At 36.0% G+C, this 14286-nt stretch overlaps 4 protein-coding genes across 4 annotated transcripts in view; 2 read left to right on the top strand and 2 right to left on the bottom strand.

Annotated features, from left to right (window-relative positions):
• Positions 1-14286, bottom strand: part of LOC106636928 (aldo-keto reductase family 1 member B1) — a 403668-nt gene that overhangs the window by 298120 nt on the left and 91262 nt on the right. The gene's annotated exons all lie outside the window — the stretch shown is intronic.
• Positions 1-14286, bottom strand: part of LOC106636960 (protein Fe65 homolog) — a 94794-nt gene that overhangs the window by 61020 nt on the left and 19488 nt on the right. The gene's annotated exons all lie outside the window — the stretch shown is intronic.
• Positions 3828-6306, top strand: LOC149374480 (trypsin-3-like). The gene is made up of 6 exons (XM_089593504.1): positions 3828-3959; positions 4727-4791; positions 4872-4963; positions 5396-5537; positions 5624-5728; positions 5807-6306. The coding sequence occupies exons 1-6, from the start codon at positions 3902-3904 to the stop codon at positions 6137-6139; spliced, it is 795 nt and encodes a 264-aa protein (XP_089449630.1). The 5' UTR covers positions 3828-3901; the 3' UTR covers positions 6140-6306.
• LOC149374481 (trypsin-2-like) lies at positions 8216-10464 on the top strand. The gene is made up of 6 exons (XM_089593183.1): positions 8216-8336; positions 8818-8882; positions 8962-9053; positions 9127-9250; positions 9334-9441; positions 9845-10464. Exons 1-6 carry the CDS (start codon positions 8279-8281, stop codon positions 10184-10186), a joined length of 789 nt encoding a protein of 262 aa, XP_089449309.1. The 5' UTR covers positions 8216-8278; the 3' UTR covers positions 10187-10464.

Here is a 14286-nt window from a genome sequence, read left to right on the forward strand (position 1 = left end):
ATTTGCAGCCTCGCTGTAGGTAACAGTGTAAATGCGGGGGAGCTGGGGGCAGGCGTTTGAGACGAATGAGCTACTCGAGATGCATCCCGAATGAGATCGCGCGCCTGAGACTCCCTTTTCTTCCGGGATTAATACACCTTGCTCCCGAGTGGTACGCCGGGGATCTTTTTTCCCCCCTTTTACGCGCCACGCCTGGTAGACCGGAAAATTTTTCTTCATGAAATTTTACGCGTAGCTGCGCTTCGAGGGGTGTGTTCCTGTTTTCTCTGGGTCTTCGCCTCTTATTTTTTTTTTCTTCTGTATTGCTGGTTTGTTTACTGCTTTTTTTCTTACAAGCAGTTGCGGGTGTCTTGTGGACAAAGTTATTCACAGAGCTCTCTTTTTGACTTACAGCGTGAAATTTGCAACATTATTGATGTGCCCCAATTAAGCTTTCATAAAAACTAAATTTATATGTAACTGTTGTGTAAGGATTCTACTATCGTATTTTGTGACTTCCATTGTTGCCTGAGAATCAGTAGCTTAACGTAGCAAAAAAAGGTTTAATTTTGATTGCAGACAATCAAACGTACCAAAACCTCTTTAAAATTTTTGTTATTACATCACGTGATTTTGGTTTGAGAGTCGTTTCAACTAATAATTACATGAGATAATACAAAAAAATATCTGACAAGTGTACTCAAGACATAATTTACTTTGGAGAAAAAAGTAAATCCGGAAGATGTATTCGCTCTTTATGGCAGCTTTGAAATTAGGTCTGTTTCAGATTTCACTTCGTCAAAGTTAAAGAGGGATTTTACTTTATTTTCATAATGGAACCAGCATTGCGATTTATTTCATCCTCATTTCTATCTTCTAGACGTTCCTAGCTGCCATTATTACACGACCGAAATGTTCCACCTACTTAGAGAATCCTTTGGAACGTCCTCTATAAAGCTCCAGGACAAAAAACCAGAGGGTAAACGTGACCTGGTTAAAAAAATTCTTCGAAAAGAATCTCATATCGCGTTTTCGCCATCGATTTTTGCATCGTGCATCCAGCCCTCTATTCAAGTCAATTTCAACTCTTCTCCAGCTCTGTACAGTTTTTTTTTTTTTTTGTTTTTCTTTCAAAATTGATGTCTTTACGAGAAAATAGGACACACGGACATTCGTTTATCAAATAAATGTGAAAAAACAATGTGACTTTAAAGCCCACAAAAATAATGTACGGGCTAATTAAAATTCACGTCACGTGCGCCCATGAAACGCAAGCCACGGAAATCAAGTGATAATTACGGAACAAGAGCCAGAGGAAGATGATAATAGAGCGATACCCTCAACGGATTCATACGGAGGGCAAACACCATTTAATAAAACGCTAATGAAAAGCAAACACCCCCGCCCATTCTCCACAAGTGGAGTAGGAGGTAATGTCGTCACTTGTATGCTGTTGCAAAACAAAACATGGTTAGCTGGTCTTTCATCCAAAAACGCAGTCTGGAGGATAAAAAATCCAATACAGTCCGTCTCTGTGGCGGAAAACGAGACGGTAAATTTGTGTCCATCACCCGCTCGTTTTCCCTAGAAAATAAGAGGAGGCGTGGGCGACATTATTGGTTTCGCATCACGACCGAAGCTTCGATACGTACGTCCTTCCCGGGGATGCGCTACCGAATTTTTTATCTCGCACTCGTACAAAAATCCCTAGCACGTTTTTACGCTGAACGCGGTGTCCTCTTCGTTTCGCTGTCGTGTATCATATTTTTTCCTTCCCTTTTCACCTTCTCCATTACTCATCTCTGCGCCACGTGATGCTTATGATTTAATATTTCTCCCGATCGCTCCTATGAATTCCAATTTATTCGAGTAATCTTTTTTTTTTCGCACACGTGCGCAATCCATCGCCATTAGCGTTGTCGTACGAAATATATCTTTAATGTACATCCTGTACGATTACGTGTGGGACATACGCTTGAAACTCATACGTCCCCATGGATCCTGTAATTTAAAGTAGACCCATAGAATTCCACCGCGACCGCAGCGTCCAACCCTCCGACACAATGTACTGCTTTCCTCTCGTAAGCTTGGGCCAAAATTAAAAGGTGCGAGCGCACACATACATTTATGGGTGGAATCAAGCACACCTCGCGGGATCCTTCTTACGTGTGACTGTGGCTTTGTTTCGACTTCAAACATTCCACATGCTCTGGCCACGATTTAGGGCTCCGCGAGTTCTCGAAAGTTCGCCCCCCCCCCCCCAAAGCGTGCAATACGGACACCATCCTGCTCTTTTTCTTCCCGCACGGTCCTTTGTCGAGGCGAGTTCCTTCCTCGCTGGCCGCGACTAATGGTGCCCGCCAGCCTTTAGCAAGCCGAAATCCGAGTATATATACCTGTACGGCCTCTTTCCCTCGCGCGGTCATGCATTATGCACGAGCCGAGCAGAACAATATGTCCACGGCCCTCGAGTTGATCCCTTCTCTTTCTTCCATGGGGTGCACGTGGCGTCATGTGAGCCTTTGCATGGATACGCGGATTTTTTTTTCCTCCCCCAGCAGTGGAAGCTTACTTATTCCGAAAAAAAAATCTCGGCTACGTCTACGGGAGAATTGAGACATTACGTCCTTAATTGCTACTTTTTTTTCATCCTTTAAATAATACGGTTTCGTCATGGATCATCAAGGGTTTCGTATTTTTTTGTTTTCATACGGTGTGCTTACAAAGTACATCTTGGTTACTGTAGGTATACGCGGCTCATACTGAATAGTTGTTATTTATGTTGAAGAATTTAGATGATTTTAAAGTAGGTACTGTTGTTTTATGGAGTAATAGAGTATACTTGTAGAAAAAAAAAGTTTGATTTTGAACGAATGTAGCATGTGGTGAGTATTAACATTACATATTTATTAGAAAAGTTTCGCCTCACTATGCCGACTCCCATACTTATAATGCAAAGCATGATGTTGCTATTGTTATTTTGCTTAAAAACAGCTACAGACTAATGGTCTTAGAATCAAGACTTTTAATTTATTGAATTGTGTGACTTAACAGCACGACAATTTTTCAGTTGCTGCTTTCTTTAGTATCGACAATGAAAAAAATTTGTTAAATCCTCATGTTTATTGTTTTCATTCAAATGATGTCCTCTTTTATACCACGTACATAAAATCTTAAAAATCTTAAAAAATTACCACTTATTTCACATAAAAACACTTCCGATTACACCTATGTCAAATAAGTAAAAATAATTAGTGTTTTCAAGGAATCCGAGTTGTAAATTTTCCAGTTATTCACTGTCTCGTGCACTTAAACAATAGCTGAATAATTAGAAGTTTGTATGAATACTTCTTACAGATAATTATAATCACATAAAAAAAAATTTTTTGTTTGTTTCAGTACATCCTTTTACCTGTAAAAATTTTCGTTCAAAAAAGTTTTTGGTTTACGACTTGTTTTTTTTTAAGTAAAAGAATTCCTCAAAAGCTGTCGAGTTCATTAAATGCTACAATAGCCAACAATTTTTTAATATCACTTCTGAAATTAGTGAGGTGATAATTGTAAGGAAACATATACATACATAATTATCAACGTTAATACTACCAGGGCTGTTAGAAATACGTTGATTTGAAAGTCGTGCTTAATGGATTTATTTCCTAAGCGACGTACGTCAATGAAACATCAATAAAATTTAAATCTAGTCGCATTTCATGTTCGTCAGTCGTTCTTATGTCTCGAAGTAGTTGTAATCTTTAGTAAAGCTGACAAATTGAAAAAAAAGACATTCAAATATTCATATAGATTTTAGCAGATTTTCTGAAAGTCGTGTTAGGTATTGATATCATTGATCAAATAAAAAAAATCTTTTTTCTAAGAAAATTGAGACATTTCTTCAAATTCAATAACCTACTTGAGCTGTACAATGATTTTTTGGATTATCATATTCCTAGTCGCCAGTTTTCAGGGTGCCTACAGTTACGGTAAGTAAATCCATATAAGTAGTGTAAAGTTTATTTGTTTCTCACGTTTTAACGTAAATAAATTTTATCAAGATTAATAATTATTTAATTCGAGTAGTAACTAAAAATTGTTATCAGCAATTCCGGAGGAAATAACATAATCCTCCATGAGCAGACATTTTTTGACAATCGAGCACCAAGTAGTCTTTGTTTCAAAAGATTGCGCAATCAAACCTCACTTGAGGGTGATTTTTTCTTTCTCGAATTCGATTGGTATAGTTTAATGTAATTGCCGTATTTTTAAGAAATGTATACTTCAACATTTAAAAATGTCCATTTAACAAAATGTTTATTTGGAGAACTGGTTACATTGTGACTTGATGTAACAATTACACTTCCACTAGATGCTCGATTGTCAAAGAATAATTACAAATGCACAATTAAATCAGTCCCTCAGTGATTGCTAGTAAAATCTTTTAGTTTTTCTAAATGTAGAGGACACTAAAAATTATACTAAAAAAATTATTCGAGCTTTTCCGGTTACGGTGTCATAGGTTGTCTGACTATTACTTTTTTCCTACCTCTGGCATTTTTGAGAGGATACTGCGCCCTAGGTAGGAAAATTAGGATTCGCCACATGAGTGCCATCGCACCACGGCTACCTTATATCCACCACAAAATAGCCCCAGAGACGATGGCACTTATCTGACGAAAACTACCATTTTTCTACTGTTACATTTTTAAATCTTTATTTATGTGTTATATTTTTAATAAGATTGTGTTTACAGCTGTATTGGAAGATTCCACACTTGATGACGAGAATTCAATGTCAATAAAGGACATGCCTTATCTAGTAATTACTTTTTCAGTTGCAATTTGTCAAGATTTTTCTTTATTCCATCATACTAATTTATTTCTACCAATAATATTTAGGCCTCACTTCTTATGAATGGAAGATATTACTGTGGTGCTACAATCATAGCGACACATTGGCTCATTTCTAGCTCCTATTGTTGCCCTTTCAAGTAACTATCTTAGCAAATCAATTATTTTTTCTTTACTCAATCAGTATACACTCAAGATCAATCAAAATATTTAACAGATGGCTTACGTCTATTTTGAAGCATTATAAATTAATATGATTGATCAATGCCAAAGTTTAGCATTCGTATATCAAATCCAAAGTTGTTAAAAACATATCTTACATTATTTTTACTTAACATTCTACGAAATATAAATTCAAGACAAAAAATTTATATATATATACATGTAGTCACGTTTTTTACTTTGTGTTTAATTTTTTAGTTTTAAAATCATTTACTAAAAATTTTTGTTAGAACGGCCTCTTTTATACGGATTCAATAACTAAAATCCATTTTATTAGAAATACTTTGATTGAGCAATGAGCCTGTCGATATAGAGTATAAAACTATAAGTAATTATATCGCTGTTTTTAGTGAAACTAATAAATTTTCCGTTTTGACTGGTTCAGCAGAACCTGAAGCTGGAAATTTACATAATATTGAACGATTTTTCGTTCATGAAGACATAATTAGTATTGGAATATCAACATCAGATTTTGGTGTCTGCTTAATAAGGGTGGGTGCATTCCATTATTTATTAGCTCAGCATTAACAATCACTATTACTTTTATCGGTTGAAGTAAAAATCAATGATTATTTCAGATGAAAAAACCTATTGAATTTAATCAGAAACAAAACAAAATTAACATGGCTGATTATGTCTATTCTAATACGTCATTTAATACGTCTGGATTTCTTTTACAAAGTGTAAGTTTTATCTACACATGTTGATGTGATTAACAGTATAACGAAAGCTCTTTTCAAAAATTTCTGTCCTGTTTTTAGTTGGAAGGCCCAGTGATATCGAAATTGGAATTAATTAATTTGCCAATGACAGACCAAGAAACGTGTAACCAAATATATAGTCCAACCAAAAATATGTTTTGCGCTGGAGATGTGGATTACAATCCTTGTGTTTCTTATGGTAATCCTGCTGTAATAAATCATGAACTGGTTGGTTTTGTTTCTACACCATATGGATGCGTTCAATCGAATGTTTCTAGCATATATTCTAGTATTTACGACTATCGCTGGTGGATTGACTCAGTCATTGAAGACTATGACTCTCTTGAAGAACATCACAAAAAGTTTGTTCAATCTTATGTCATAAAACTCTAAGAAGTTGAGACAATTTTTACTTTTTTAGTAGTGTTCACAAAATTTATACTAAAACACTACTTGGTTAAAAAATTAGCCTCGATAATTGACTAATGTTTACATGGATAATATTCTCGATTTAATTGCTGCTTTAGTAAAATTTATCACACTTTTTGTCACAATTTATACACATCAGTGATCTTATTTCGGTATACTATTGTATGTACTTTTAAGAAAAATCAAAATAAAGTTTGTATAATCAATTGAAATGAAACTAACGTAGCTTATTATTGCACCCTCATGAATTATCACCCCATTCGTTTTTGCTGCGTGAAAATAATATTCTTTGTCCTCAACAAGTTCAAGAAAAGTAAGAATGCAGTGTGAACATTCAAGCTTTAACGTTGCTGGATATAAAATGCATAAAAAATTGAATCAATAACTAGGGAAATGTGCGCATAAATACTCCATACTTATCAGACGTATGGTATGAAACCAAGGGTAAAAAAAGATTTTGATATTTTATAAGTCAGAAAAAATAGATAGAACTAGATCTAAAAATGTGGAATATTCTCATCCCAACATGCACTTTTATTGAATAATAGTATCTTGACGAATAAATTTCCAAATTATCACATCAACGTTACATAGTGCTGGCAGACATTTTCCATCTCCCTTTACCTTCAAAACTACCCCAAAAAGGGTAAGAGGGTTCGTTATTATCATCATTAAACTGTTACCTATTTTATACTGCTTTACAACAGATGTACAGTTTTATTACATGTTGGGTCACTTTAAATAAAAAATGGCCACACTGTCATAAACACATAATACCACACGGCAGAAAACTAGGCTTCATACAAGCATTGATATGCTAAATTTCAGACTATTGAAGTGTTAGTAATTTTTATTTGTTTCAAATTATATGTGTATTTTTTGTCAAAAAAGCAGACATGGTAGGTGCTTAGAACATTTTGAGTGTCGTTTAGTTAAATTCCATTTCATAAATATGCAAAACCAAGCCACGTTAAGTGCTACAAGATATTAAAGGAACGTAGTCATTTTATTTCAATCATCTCATTTTTTAAATATAATTAATACCATGTGAGCATACATTCTTTTTATTAATTTATTAAACCTAACATATGCATGTTTTCGACCACATATTTGCCGATCATGAAAGCAACCGAAATTGAAACATTGTCATTGTTATCTGGGAAGTTTCAAAAAAAAATTTACAATCGCCTGTTTAAGTGTTTCTACTTTGACAAAAGAATATCTTAGAATTTGTATTAAATGTAGTTCGTGATAAACATGCACGTACCATTTTATCAGACAAAGAATAAAGCTCCTTTCAAATTATCTGTTTGATTGTTATGTCTTTGTTAAACGCACCATATTTTACACAATCGTCCAACACACGTATCAGCTCCTACTTAGTCGTTATCACCTTAAAATACTTTATTTTAACGATCTGTGTAGACTGTAGCCGAGGAAAAAATAATGATGGCGCGTTTTTTACTAAATTCTTTGTGATTTTAGTGAAATTTCAGTAGTACTGATTGAAATAATATGAATAGTAGACTTTGCACCCGGGCTTGAGGTGCTCCTTGTGCTTGCCCTGGTTTAATACACACCCTAATATTTTTCCAACTGAGGACGCGATGAATGTCCAAAAGTACTTAAAAAAACGTCCACAGTAGGCAAAAGTATTTTTTTGGCTTGCACAAAAGATTCGTATACTCGGATAAAGTGGAAAGAAATCGGAGAAAAAAAGGAATACGGTGGTAGAGGTGGGGATTGGGATACGTAAATGACAAAATACAAAAAATAACGGAAAACAAGTTTTTGGAAATATATTATCAGTTAATCTATCAGAACTTACGATTTAACACGTCGACGCGGTATCATTAAATATTTATTAACATTGTTTCAATTCTAATTTACACGATAGTGTTTATTAATGACTGTGGTTTCTTGCGATAAGCTTTGAAATAATTTTAACAAGGTGAGCATAAAGTGATTTAGAAATGTATTAGAATATTAGTAGAGTTGTTGGTCGCGTGTTCAAAAAAACATTCAGTTGGAAAGTGTACAAACGCTTCATTTCTTAATAAAGTGAACAATTCATTTCATCTTAACGCAAGCCTAAATTTTACAATGTTTTTATTGATTTATTTCATTCTCATCGTTGGATGCCAGGCTGCAAATTTACCTCGTGAGTTAAATTACAAACTTTACGTATTTTTCTGCTTTCTTGCCATTGAAGCTTTATACTTGTCAGAAATAAGATTTATTTTTTTGCATCATCTTTCTTTTATCATAATTTTGATAATAATGATATTGAAATGCGTATTGATAATATTTGGAGTAATATCAAGATGTTTTACGTTACATCACAATAAGAACTGGGATAAAATGCCGGTTATTAGTTGTTTCTAACTGTGGCTAAAATGAAATTATTACTCATCTTGAACATGAAAATCAGACTTACAAATTGTGATAAGTACGTATGAGTAGTTAAAGTCTGGCAATGGTGCACATTGTGCATTTTCTTTTATAAAATCTGCCATCCAATGAAATAATTTCGTTTGAAAATCAAGATTGCTTAAATAAATTAAAAAAAGAGAAAAAAAATATGCCACGGTAGCACCATTGCACCACATAATTACATTTTTTTAAAAGGTACATAATTAAAGGTTCATCGAGAAATCGCAGAGCTACAGGAAGTAATTATGTAGATGTCAAGGATACACCATATCAAGTAATACTATTATTACAAAAACAATTTTATAAAGTTTCTTAGTATTTTAATTTTGTTATTCATTTCTGACATCAAACAGGCCTCAATCTTGGGAGATGGCAAGCATATCTGCGGTGCCGTAATCATACGTGAAAATTGGCTCATATCTGCTGGGCATTGTTTTAGTGATAGGTGACAATTACAAAAAATAAAACTTAAAAAATTGATTTTAAAAGTATAGACACGTATTTATCTATGTTTTTAGAAATACAAATTTTGCCGTCCTGACGAATTCAACATACACCGAAGAAGGTAAACTACACAAAATTGAAAGAGTTTTTATTCATCCTGCATATAAAATATTATATGATGACATCAGCCTTATACGAGTAAGAATACACATTATTTTATAATTTATCTTTTGAAACAATAACTTTTTTTGTACTATTAATTATACTGATAATTTTTTCAGTTGAAAAGAGCTATAACATTTGATGAGAATCAAATGACTATCAATATAACTGAAAGTCCACCTCAAGTTTCATCGATTCTCACGGTTTCTGGATACGGACAGGAGGATGTGAGTATTTTTTTTAATTTACGCCCGTTTTAAAAAAACTTTTGTACTCATGAACATCAAACGGAAAGCATTTTTAACAGTATTTTGATTACACTCTTTTAATGGGTGCCAGTTATTACGTACTATATGTTGTCATAATTTATAAAGACATTCGCAGAACAAAAAACTCAAGTTAGCTCAACTGAAATTGAGCTGGAAAATTCGTTAGTTGGTAACACCAAAAAAAAATCGTATTTAATTTCTAGTTAATCCAACAAAAAACTGATTATTATTACCGAAGAAATGAATCGTGTAGGGATAATATTAACGAAAAACTATGAAATTGAAAGACATTTATACATAATTATATTACTTACTATTTGTGTAACTGATTTGTAGCGGTACAAATGATATTTATTTGCAGGTTTATAGCGTAATGTCGCCACAATTGAAAAAAATTCAGCTCCCAGTCGTAAATGAAACTGAATGTCAATTTATGTATTCTGAACTTGAGATGACCAACGGAATTTTTTGCGCTGGAGATGGATACGATAAGACTTGTGGTGGAGATTCTGGAGGCCCTGCTGTCGTTAACCACGAATTAGTTGGTATTGTTCTTGGAGGTTATGAATGTGGAAATTTAGCTACTCCTACCGTCTTGGGTAATATTTACAACTATCGCACATGGATTTTGTCGACGATTGATCAATACGACCACTTTCCCCCTCAAGCAAAAAGATTTCTTACATTTTTTATTCAAGTATAATGAAACACAAGCTGTAGAGTTTGTAATGTAATTTGAATCCTAAAATTGTCAGTGAAAACGTGTAATAATGTTTTTTTAAATGTATACAAGACTTTTGATACCAGTTCAGCATAATCTCTCGAACTCTTGTTATCTTTGATTTTGGCTGGAGTGTCAATTAACACCTAAGAGAACATACCGTACTTTTATCCCTTTTGACATAATGTACTACAATCAAGTAGCAGGTAAACACCGCTTGTGTAATTAAACAATGTTTAATAAAACTTTTTGTGAGAGTAATAAAATCCTTATGAATTTAAAATCAAAATGACTATTCGCAACTTTCCCGTATCATATATATTGTTTTGATATGATTTAAAAAAATCACAAAACATAATAACTAAAATTTTAAATTAAAGAAAGTCTAGCATCAGTGATGAATCATTCTCATTTTAATCGGACTGGGTCAATCAGTCCAAATAAAAAACTTTTACTATCTCTGGAGGCTGATTTGATTTTCAAAAATTTTAGAGAATCTCATAGTTGCTCTTGATACTGTTGTTTAAAAATAAATCGAGTACCTACGTTGCAGGACCTGATTGCGGATACAAAGCCTTTTACTCTCCGTTCATCTGCATAATCCTGGAAAATATGAGAACCAATTCGGGCCAAGATGAATAGAAAAATAAATTTCGAGCTAACTTTTTTTTTCGAAAATTAAAAATTGCACTCCCGGTTGCGTGTAATTAAAGAGGTCGGATCTGAGGCTCCGTTCATTTTATGCGTGGGATAGCATTGGGCATCCTTTAATAATTGTGAATGTGATGCATGCTCTTTGTACCAAAACCCTGTGGGTAACATTAATTTTTGTTGAAGTGGAGCAGCATTAATTTTGCCATATAAACGATCCCTTTCTGGCTAAAATTGTGATTTCTCAGTGCTGGTCGTAAAAATTTATGATGATTATTACTTTAAGTACGATACGAAGGGTAAAATAATAATATCAATCCTGCGGGAAGCCTTGGCAAAAAAAAATTTCTACGAAACATTTTTCATCGTGCACAAAACGTAATGCTTACATCACGTGTGTAATAATAAAAAAAAGTAGGCTGCAGCAGCGCCAAAGGGAAAACTTCAGCTTGGCAGGGATAGTTGGAAAAGAAAGAAGGTTATTGTACTCACGGGTACAGAATTTCGCGCAGTTCCCTTCTTGTTGGCTTCTCGCGTGAAAGTCAAGAAAAAAAAAAAAAAAAAAAAAATTTCATAGCAAATTGTTTTAGCTGTTGGGCCACCTGGTGCGGCTTGATATGTAAGACTGAGCGTGTACCACGTGTGCACGACTTTGTAGGTGCTAGTGACTCTCGTATCGTGGAAACGTAACACGTCAAAATATATTTATAAAAAAAAAAAGTTGTTGACTGTTGCTGCCAGGCATTTTGGATGCAATAATATTCAATTTTGTTGAAAAATCATTGTAAAACTTTTAATTTCAAACGTATATCTTTGTTCATCTAATCGCTTGGTTAATTTTAATTTCAATATTTCGTTTAGAAACCAAGAAGTTCTATATTATTATTTTTACACAATTATAGATACATTTAAATACCAGAACAGTCGAACCATATAAATATCAGGGATCATCGTTAAGGATTCACAATTCTGAGGTCCTATTTCACCAGATTTGTGTGAAATTTCAAAAATTTCGGTGAAAAATTGCAATAAAATTGTAGATCCCCGAAAAGTGCTCAACATCGGTCTGGCTCTCTCTATCTCCTCACATAGTACCGTCTGTCGTCAAGAGAACGTACCACCGCGTGAGCAGCGACGGGGTATCAAAAATACACCCACACACGAAAAGTACTTCAAACTCGCGCGCGTCATCCAAAAAGCAATTCCTCCTCCACCGCAGAGTTTCCCTCGTCGAGGACCCTCCTCTTCTTCCCCAACATTCTCAAGAGCCAGCGACTCCTCCGCACTTGTCCATACCATATACACATGTATGCATACGTATATGCAATAATCTCGCGGAATTTCCAAAAGTTGTGAAATCTCGTGTCTCGTGTACACACCGGATATGGTTGGTTCGCCAAGTCGCCCAATTTTACGCTTCTCCACACCCACACGCAGCACGTGGAAACACGTACGAGAGAGAAATGGAGCGCCCATTACTCGGAGATCCGTCGTTTCCGCGGGGGCAGGAAGTATGCGGTAACGACGATAACGGCGATTATACCATACGCGAGAGCAAGGGGTCCACGTACTAGCTTGCCCGTCCATCCCTAACCAGCCAATGGTGCGACTACTGCTATGGTGGAGGTTTCGTAGGGGTTGGAGGCACCGCAGCCAGTTGCTTGGAATATTAACACGAGTCACCCTCTCCCCCTCTTTTCGACCAGCGTTTCATCAAAAGCGTCGAATCTTTGATGTTACGGCCAAGTTTGCAAAGTGGACGCCACTCCGGGAGCTCAGCTTTTCCTCCGCTACTCGCGGAGTCGTGCTCTTTTTTTTTTTTCCTCATACTTATACCATCGAGTTCGAAAGTGAGGAGGAGAAGGGAAAAGCAGCGGCTGACGACGTGATCTTTACGCCACACTTGGGTATACCGGGTACGAATCTTTTCCACGTCCAAGCGCGAGTTATGTTTCAATAAGTTCGCGGAAGTGGCAAGGAGTTTGGCAGCTTTCACCCCCCCCTCTCTCTCTCTCTCGAGTGTAAGAAAGTGGTGCGGAAACTTTTCGCTCCGCTGATGGTTGTTTTACTTTTTTTTCTTTTCCTTCCTCGGCCACTGGCTTTTAATATCGCGGATTTGTCTTGTTTTCACACGATCGGGAGGGCGGGAAAAACGAAACTGCTTTTTCAGTGGGAAACAGTGGTTCACTCGGAACGTTTGGCACGACGAGGGTTGAAAAACCACCATCCCCCCGTAGCTTGAGTTTGGGAATTGTGGAACAGTGTTTGATCGGCAGAGGGATATGGCGGCTTGGGTGTATTTGCCCGGCTGGTGTTTGTTCATCGTCCGAGGGCTTTTTGATGTAATTGAACGGAAAGTTCTCATCGCTGTAGTCGAGATTGCTATTTTTTATTTTTATTTTTACACACTCCGTTGTAATGAAATGTTGAAAATCGTTGGTACATCTGATAAACTCTGCGAATTATTTTTTTCTAAAACGATAAGCTCGAAGTGGTAAAGTGAAAAATGTGACAGCCATGTATTTTAAACGCTTGTGTGGATGTTTTACTCTTTTATATGAAATCAAGTCGTTGATATTAGACCGCAGTGAGTCAGCGAATGGACAGTGGAATAATCGGGAAAAATGTAAATGTAACTTGTGAATCAAGAACAACATAAGTTTTACTGATATTTACATTGGTAATTTCTTTTCTTATGAGTAAACGTTAGTTGCAAATCTGTGGAACTCCCTCGATGTTGGTCCGTAGTGCCGTTGATTCGATCGGCACAGTGACAGTAAAATCGGCAAAAACAGTCGCAAAAAAAAAGAAGATATTTCAAAAACCTCGTGGCCGTCACGATCGGGCATTTCAAACGCTCGTCCAATTACCAAACGCGCTTGTCCGCTCCGATCGAGCAGCCCGAGAAACTTTTAATTCCGTCAAAACTTCGGGAAAGCGCGCAAATCACAGCGCGATATTTGACTTGTTTCTTGCCTCGGCAACTCGTTCCCTCCACTGTTTTTTTTTTCCCCCACCCCCTCCTCTGCCGCTGGCGTTGGGTTGAGCTAGCGTGTATATACACGGGGAACAGGTATTTGCTCTTGGCCCGGGGCGGCGCGTAAACACTCGCGAACGTGCCGATTCGTGATTTGCCTGGCGCTTCTCGCCTGTGTACCCGCGTGTACACCAGATTCTCCCTAACCTCCTCTCCCGGAACAGGGTCGGCAACTGCAGGATGTTGGATTGGTTTGGATTTATGAAGCGTGTGTATTTTTTATTCTTTTTTGTACCGATTGGAGGGTGCTTTGGAATTTAAAAAAATTTTTTACTATCGAGTGGTCGGTTCGTTGGGAACTTTTTTTTATTGTTGAATTACAGCGACGTGTGTGTTATTTGATAAGCCGGTTTTTGGAACACCGACACGATAAAAAAGTCATCAAGCTCACAGC

Source organism: Copidosoma floridanum, unplaced genomic scaffold (genome assembly GCF_036245765.1).
Source record: "Copidosoma floridanum isolate Cflo_tuat_1 unplaced genomic scaffold, Cflo_Japanese_pri ptg000019l, whole genome shotgun sequence".
NCBI classification, from domain to species: Eukaryota; Metazoa; Arthropoda; class Insecta; order Hymenoptera; family Encyrtidae; genus Copidosoma; species Copidosoma floridanum.

Coding starts and splice junctions, on each gene's coding strand:
- LOC149374481 (XM_089593183.1), top strand. CDS start 8,279: ATGTTTTTATTGATTTATTTCATTCTCATCGTTGGATGCCAGGCTGCA. Junction 8,883..8,961: donor TCAAGGATACACCATATCAA/GTAATACTATTA, acceptor GACATCAAACAG/GCCTCAATCTTGGGAGATGG. Junction 9,054..9,126: donor GGGCATTGTTTTAGTGATAG/GTGACAATTACA, acceptor CTATGTTTTTAG/AAATACAAATTTTGCCGTCC.
- LOC149374480 (XM_089593504.1), top strand. CDS start 3,902: ATGATTTTTTGGATTATCATATTCCTAGTCGCCAGTTTTCAGGGTGCC. Junction 4,792..4,871: donor TAAAGGACATGCCTTATCTA/GTAATTACTTTT, acceptor AATAATATTTAG/GCCTCACTTCTTATGAATGG. Junction 4,964..5,395: donor TCCTATTGTTGCCCTTTCAA/GTAACTATCTTA, acceptor CGCTGTTTTTAG/TGAAACTAATAAATTTTCCG.